This window comes from Trachymyrmex cornetzi, unplaced genomic scaffold, assembly GCF_001594075.2.
Source record: "Trachymyrmex cornetzi isolate Tcor2-1 unplaced genomic scaffold, Tcor1.1 scaffold64, whole genome shotgun sequence".
NCBI classification, from domain to species: Eukaryota; Metazoa; Arthropoda; class Insecta; order Hymenoptera; family Formicidae; genus Trachymyrmex; species Trachymyrmex cornetzi.
In genome coordinates, this window is record NW_017299959.1 from 258,283 (window position 1) to 265,778 (window position 7,496).

The 7,496-nt window shown below is 33.9% G+C and overlaps 2 protein-coding genes across 3 annotated transcripts; one reads left to right on the forward strand and one right to left on the reverse strand.

Annotated features, from left to right (window-relative positions):
* The first annotated feature begins 546 nt into the window (after positions 1 to 546).
* On the forward strand, positions 547 to 3,006 carry Idh3g (Isocitrate dehydrogenase (NAD(+)) 3 non-catalytic subunit gamma). Of its 2 annotated transcripts, none has more exons than XM_018516480.1 (3): positions 547 to 640; positions 714 to 946; positions 1,575 to 3,006. In XM_018516480.1, exons 2-3 carry the CDS (start codon positions 731 to 733, stop codon positions 2,511 to 2,513), a joined length of 1,155 nt encoding a protein of 384 aa, XP_018371982.1. In that variant the 5' UTR covers positions 547 to 640; positions 714 to 730; the 3' UTR covers positions 2,514 to 3,006. The 2 variants fall into 2 exon arrangements, with proteins under 2 accessions (XP_018371982.1, XP_018371981.1); XM_018516479.1 differs by having other exon boundaries at positions 548 to 646.
* Positions 3,007 to 3,090: 84 nt separating this feature from the next.
* On the reverse strand, positions 3,091 to 6,730 carry LOC108766918 (probable ATP-dependent RNA helicase DDX10). The gene is made up of 12 exons (XM_018516478.1): positions 6,491 to 6,730; positions 6,181 to 6,372; positions 5,835 to 6,107; positions 5,630 to 5,751; positions 5,350 to 5,551; positions 5,122 to 5,284; positions 4,786 to 4,969; positions 4,536 to 4,712; positions 4,230 to 4,459; positions 3,934 to 4,127; positions 3,384 to 3,775; positions 3,091 to 3,303 (listed from the first exon to the last, which is right to left on the reverse strand). Exons 1-12 carry the CDS (start codon positions 6,596 to 6,598, stop codon positions 3,180 to 3,182), a joined length of 2,361 nt encoding a protein of 786 aa, XP_018371980.1. The 5' UTR covers positions 6,599 to 6,730; the 3' UTR covers positions 3,091 to 3,179.
* Positions 6,731 to 7,496: the final 766 nt, after the last annotated feature.

Here is a 7,496-nt window from a genome sequence, read left to right on the forward strand (position 1 = left end):
TTCGTTAAAAGAAAGGACTGGCGTATGAAAATGGCGAGAGAATCAACAGCTTTATAAAAGACTTAATCTACTTATTAATCCTACGATCTGTAATATTTTAATAAAATAAAAGTCTTCAAGACGTAGTCATCAAGAGATCCTGATATATATTCAAACATTTAAAGTATTATTCAGAAGGGATACCCCTTCTTACAATATCTAAAATGTCCTCTATGCCTTTTGATCGAGTTTTGATACACGCCGATCGCCCGAGATAACATTTCGGTCGCTTGACACTTCATTCGGTGAAACAAGCTACGGCTATACGACACAACAGCGAGGCAGGGAGAAGGATTCTCTCTCTCAGATTCTCTTCCGCTGTCTCGTTCGCTCTCAGCGCGCCAAAGGCAAACAAGGAGAGAACGTAATGCGACGAGGACAGAGCGAGTCGGTTGGCTTCTGCTACCAGAGTCACACGTACACGAGCTTGGGCTTGTGTGTACTACCGGTTGCGCCAGGCCGCCGACCGATGGCGCTAGTCGCGATGTCGTAAACCGTAACAGAATTGGCATCTTTTAAGTGTGGACTGTGGCGTGGCACTGGCAAGGTCTTTTGGAGTTTTGGGTACATCAAAAGTGTCGTTAAAATAGTATTTGCCAAGATAACGGTATGTATTAAATAATAATACGCGTTAAGCTAACTCCGAGATTAAGTGATTTCTGTTATGTTTAGAGCGAAACAATACAGCGAGATGGCTGCCCGCTCGGTTTTAAGGTACCTAAAACCCAAGCCCGTGATATTTCAAAGTCATCGATGCGCATCTCTATCAGGCTTTGATATTCAGCACAAAACTCCCACGATTAAGAAGGTGATGCCCATACCAAAGGCCCATTACGGAGGCAGGCACACAGTTACCATGCTACCTGGAGCTGGTATTGGACCGGAGTTGATGGGTTATGTAAAGGAAGTATGTAGATCGTCGTTCTTGAATTTATGGCTCCAAGGTTCGGTTTTACTAATATAAGATTAACTTTGTGATCTCGTTTAGTTTATTTTTTATCCTTTTCTAATTCTAAAGGTGATGGAGCGCAGAGTCTTGCATAATGCATAATGCACAATGCATAAAAAATGAACCAATCAAAGTCCTTTATCTTCTTCCTTTCTATGAAATAAAAGACTCTGATTGGTTGATTTTCTTATGCTTTATGCATTATACAAAGGTCTGTGCATTGGCCTTAAAAATTAAAAAAAGATAAATAGTAAGTTAAACTGAGATATAAGGCTTCTTTCACTAACTTCTTATTAAATTAATCGACAATCAACTTGCAAAAGTATCAACAGCAATTTAATGTATCAAAACGTCTCTCTCGTCTAAGACAAACTGTTCATGTAATTGTGATGATTAAGTTAATCATTGATTAATAGTAATCAAAGTTGGTGAAAGAGGCTGTACAGTTAATCTTACTATTAAATATAGTGGTAGAATTGGACCTTAATAATGTAAGAATACATTATATAGAAGGAGCAATTTTGTTATCAGTCTCTTACCTAAACGTGATTTATTGGAGATAATATTTACAATTTCTTTGTTTCAGGTTTTTAAATATGCTGGCGTACCAGTGGACTTTGAAGATGTCGAGATTGATCCCAACGCAGATGACAATGTCGATTTAGATTATGCAATTACATCAATACGCAGGAATGGAGTAGCTCTAAAGGGAAACATAGAAACGCGCAGTACAGAGGCTGGTGTCATTTCTAGAAATGTTGCTCTGCGAAATGAGCTTGATCTTTATGTGAATGTTTTACATTGTGTATCTTATCCGGGTGTAAACTCACGTCAGAAAAACATCGATATTGTTATTGTGAGACAGAATACCGAGGGTGAGTACTCCATGTTGGAACATGAGAGCGTCTACGGCGTCATTGAAAGCATGAAAGTCATCACAAATTTCAACTCTGAACGTGTCGCCCGTTATGCGTTTGAATACGCCAAGAGGAACGGCCGTAAGAAAGTTACAACAGTTCATAAGGCGAACATCATGAAGCTGTCAGATGGACTTTTCTTAGAAATCTCGCGGCGGGTAGCCAAGGATTATCCGGGTATCATTCACAACGATATGATTATTGATAATTGTTGCATGCAGCTTGTATCAAATCCACATCAGTTTGATGTTGTATTAACGACCAATCTGTATGGTGCCATCGTATCGAATGTAGTATGCGGTTTGTTGGGTGGTGCCGGTTTATTAGCCGGCAAGAACTACGGCGACCATTACACGATCTTTGAGCCAGGCACTCGTAACACCGGTACCAGCATCGCTGGCAAGAACATCGCCAATCCGATTGCGATGCTGAATGCTGCAGTGGATATGTTGCGTCATCTAGGTCACAAACATCATGCCACTGTTATCCAGAATGCAATCAACAAAACTATTAATCAAGGAGTACATACTCGCGATCTCGGTGGCACTGCAACGAGCAGAGACGTCGTTGACAATATTTTGAAACACATCAAAATCGCAACCGCTTAAAAAGACTGAAAATTATTCTAGCTAAACATCTCTCGTAGCAACTGTCTATGGAAAGTGGCGAGTTCGAAGTATATATACCAAGAATCTTGTGTGATTTCTAGTGAGATAACATAAAGAATATGTATGATAAGCTAGTTAGGACAATTGCAGAATAAGGAACGTTCCGACAATATGCAAAAACAAAATTTCATCTATTGGCTCGAAGCTGCGAAATATTTCTCTTCCATAAAATCATTGCTCTTAAATAATTGGATGGATTTTGGCTTCCTATCACAAATATGCTCTGTAATATAGTAATTTGTTTAATAATTGGAATTTTGTAAAATATTTATTGTACATTGTAAGTAGTAGCAGTTCCTATAGATGAATTTACCAAATATTATCACTGTGAGAGTAACTTGTATGAAATGTAAAGTACTTGTTACACCTTACCATTAAAAGAATACTCACTGATATTCGTGCGTAAGAAAATAATCATAATTTATTAAGCTGACAAATATTCATACGCCGCCTTAGTACAATTTTATCTAGTTGAATTAAAACTATGGCACAAAATGTAAAAAAATTACACTTTACTGTTAAGGTAATCGTTATATTGTAAAGTGTACATATCGCCACGTTCATAAATAAAATGTAAAAATTTACATTTCTCTAAAGTACTTTGTACTAATTCTGTAATAACTGTAATGCTAATTCTTCATCGGCTTGTAGATGAGCAATATTAGATACTTTTTGTTTCTTCTTGATCCTCTTGTATTCCTCTTGCGTTACCAATTTTCTCTTGAAAGGGCTATAACAGAGAGAGAAAGAGTTAAATTGTTAAGTTTTCCATTATAGTTTATAAGTACAGATTATGTGATTTTTATATACTTGTGAGCTATGCTTTCTTCCTCAGATATTTGATCTTCTTCGGACTCGTTAGAAGACGATATTTCTTCGTCTCCATTTTGTTTGCCGTAAATCTTATCCGGATCAGGTAACCATGAAAGATCTGGACCTTCACTAGCTTCACTTTCGATATCATAATCATCGTCTGCATCTTCGCTCTCTTCATCGTTTGTTTCCGTTTTCTTGTTAATCTTCAGTTTCTTCTTCTTTTCTCTGCGTTTTTCTTTATTTTTTTCTTTGTATCTTTGTTTGTCGAACTGATCTTCCTCGCGTAAGACTTGCTTGGCCATCTCGATATTAATTCCAAAATCGACTTCATTCTCGTACTGCCGTGCTAATTTTGACATTTTTATTTTGGCAGAATCAACTAATTCCTGGAACACAGATAAACGATTAAAAAAAAAACTTGGAAAAAATTAATGTAGACAAATAAGTTCAGCTTTTGCTAATCTCAAAATTATAATAAGATTATAAACCGTAAGTTTACATTGTATAATATAATATGTAATAATTCATAATATAAAATTCTTACTTGGCCCTCATCATCAAACATAGTCTTTTTATTAGGTACAATCTTCTTTTTGAGAATCTTCTTAGCGAGTGCAACTTTTGTTATAAATTTCTTTTGGTTCGAAGTATTTTTATCTTCATTCTCTGTCATAGGAATATCGTCAATATCTATATTTTTTCTTTTTATAATTAATATGTCTTCATCATCACTATCATCTAAAAAAAATATAGATTACAGTTAAATGTGGTTTTTTTTTATAAATGAGGAATAAGGAATCTATAATATATCTCTTAATAAGTGATTTTCAATTTTCTTACTAATTTGAAGAGCAGCAGTTTTTTCCTCTTTAATTATTCTTTTTTCATGACTTTTATTAGAAATATCACTTTTGTCAGAGTTATTTCCGCTATCTTCCTGATCGCTGTTATCTGCTGAATTGGTTGAAGTTTGATCTATCTCTTTTTCAGTCTTGACATCATTACTCGACATTTTCTTGTGCATTCTTTGCAAGAATCGGATTCTTGGAGGTATGGCTAAACCTAACGATCTGTAAAAAATTCTACTATGAAGAAATGTTCAAGAATGATTCATATTTAATGATGAATAATTTAAAAAATGCTTACTTGGCAAATTCATCTGTGTTTAAAGCGTGCACATTGAAGATTTCTTTATCCTTCATTAAAAAAACTGATTTGATATACGATACAAAGGCTCTCTGAGCTGTTTCTTTCAATGTTACATCTCGCGCTAATAAAGCTTCCAGCTTACGATGCGGCGACTGCAGTTTGTTTGGATTAATCCTAAACATAGAGAGAGATGAGTAACGAATGTAAATAAGTTAAAACAAAATTTATACAGATATAAAAACCTTACTTTATCATATTTATTGGGATTTTACGTTGCATAAGTCTCTCGATTATCATTTTTTCGGATGGTAACAACACTAGAAGAGATTCACCACCACTTTTAAACCTGGCAGTCCTGCCTGCTCTGTGTATGTAGGCATTGACGTCTTCCGGACAATCCATTTGGACTACCCAATTTACGGCAGGGAAATCTACAAAATTATAATTATTATGATTATTAAAATTGGAAAAACTAAAATAAATAATACACACAGTGTATACTTCAATGCGACAAGAAATTCATTCGTAAATATTATATTTACAAATATTGTAAACAATATTTTGCAGAGCAGAATTTAATTACCTAATCCGCGGGCAGCAATATCAGTCGCGAATAAAACAGCGTGTTGTTTCTTGCAAAATGATTCGTAAATATTCATTCTTCTCAGCTGATGAAGAGTGCCATAAAGAGCTAATAAACTAATGCCTGGCCGTAATCGACAAAATGCTTCGTATACATACTTCACCTAAAATTTTTGAATAAACGAATGTCAATTTATGACAATTCATCATTAATATAAAAAATAATTACTTGTTTACAGCTGGAAAAGAACACAATAATCTTCTGCTTCATATGATTTCTTATAAAAGACCACAGCATCGCTAGCTTATCTTCCAAGGAACATATAATATAACTTTGTTGCAGGCCTTCCGGTGTGGTGTGCGCAGAATGTTCATGCACAGATACATACAACGGATCTTTCAGACTTAACCTCGCCAGATCTTTCACAGATCTAATAAAAATGTAAAATACAATTAATAACATTATAACATAAAATTTTAATTTTATACAATTATCTTTCAATATATACTTTGTTTGAGTTGCTGAAAAGAGCAATGTTTGCCTTTTAGGGGGCAAGTTTTCAATGATGGAGTTCATAGTTTTTTCGAAGCCCATGTCTAAACAACGATCTGCTTCATCTAACACTAATATCTGTAAATAATTATATTTCCATTAATTTTTATTTTTTCAAAAGCATAGAATTTATTTAAGAATGAAAAAAAATATTAAACAACCTGCATATTCACACAATTAAATAATGGATTTTCATCCATATGCTGAAGCAAACGTCCTGGTGTACATATAACTATATTGCACTGGTCCATACGTTTCCTCTCAAACTTTAAGTCCTTTCCCCCTATAATTAAACCTGCTGAAATACTATGGTACTGACCCACTTTTCGCAATGTCTCGTATATCTGATACGCTAGCTCTCTCGTTGGTGTAATAATTAGTGAGCCTAGTCCATCCAGTCTTGTCCATTGTTTGCAGTACAAAATTTCCAATATCTGGAACAACATTTTATTAAACATGAATTCAATATATTGTAACAGTTAAAATATATAGAAGACTTGTTTGTACTGGAATAAGAAAAGCCAGTGTTTTGCCACTGCCGGTTTTTGCAGCTCCCAAGATATCGTTGCCCTGCAAGGCCAAGCCGATGCTTTGCTTCTGGATATCTGTCATTTCAATATAGTTGTTTTCTGTTAAACCCTTTAAGGTAATCTTTGATAAGGGGAGATCACTGAACTTTGTTGTTTTCGTAACATCTATCTATAATTTTATGTTGTAATTAATTTCACGTACCTTTGAATTGTTGTCACATCACATACCTAGTATTACTGAAATGTGCCTACTTACTAAAGACATTTTCTATGTCTTTGCTACTTACAGTGTTATACTTAGACTGCAGTGCCTCAATTATTTTACTTTCTGGTGTTCGTTTCTTTTTCACATAAGCCTTTACTTTTTTTTTGTTAGTCATTTTATTTCTCTCCATTTTTTCACTTACTGAACAATAAATATCACTTCGTTTCGTTTTTTAAACTAATCTATGTTCTTCAATGTTATTCTCAAATGTTTTTTCTCTCTCTCTCTTTTCTCTCCGACACCACATGTTTACCTCGTTGAATATTCGTTAATGAATGGAACAACAATTGAACAAACGAGAAGCATAAAAGTGCTGTCCCTTACCGTAAAAATAGATGAACTAATACAAAAATACTCATTTGGTAACATATAATTATATATATATATATAAATTTAGATAATTGTCGATAGTCGGTAAAGTTAACAGCAAATTTATCATTAATTAGTAACAGTTCGATGATAATTATATCAACATTAAAAATTTACCGATTTTGCTGTATGTAATATTTTATATTATCAAAATTTTTTATTTTTATGTAAAATCTATTGTTTATGTGTATATATGTATACAGGATATCAAAGCTATCAAGGTTGTACATTTACGCGTAAAATATAAATAATAATCTATATCTTACAAAATTAATCAAGTATACAATTAATGGCTATACAGAGTCAAACGCTGTTTTTCGGTGCGTAAATTATGTACAATATGTCTTTAATACAAGTTCGAACGTTTCGGTCCCATTGTTTGGACCATCATCAGCGATAATATAATATACAAAAAACTAACTAATGTTGGAAAGAACGGTGTTAAAACGCAAAAATATAAAATATATAATCATCCTTATATTCCAACAGAGGTAAGTCCATCACTTAGTGGAGTGAAAGAGAAGGCGTGACACAATTACTTAAAAAAAAAAAAAAACATTGGAAGAATGCTGTGAAATACAATATGTAAATCAAGCATTACTCTAAAAAAGGAAACCTTTTACTTAAAAATTATTGTAGAACGAATTTACCTCTGTTGG

Bases quoted from the DNA above. Each gene is read 5' to 3' on its own strand.
- Idh3g (XM_018516480.1), top strand. From the start codon at position 731: ATGGCTGCCCGCTCGGTTTTAAGGTACCTAAAACCCAAGCCCGTGATA. The intron at 947-1,574 runs GTATGTAGATCG...TCTTTGTTTCAG, and splicing joins TGATGGGTTATGTAAAGGAA to GTTTTTAAATATGCTGGCGT.
- LOC108766918 (XM_018516478.1), bottom strand. From the start codon at position 6,598: ATGGAGAGAAATAAAATGACTAACAAAAAAAAAGTAAAGGCTTATGTG. The intron at 6,373-6,490 runs GTAAGTAGCAAA...ATAAAATTATAG, and splicing joins TGCAGTCTAAGTATAACACT to ATAGATGTTACGAAAACAAC. The intron at 4,970-5,121 runs GTAATTAAATTC...ATAATTTTGTAG, and splicing joins TATTGCTGCCCGCGGATTAG to ATTTCCCTGCCGTAAATTGG.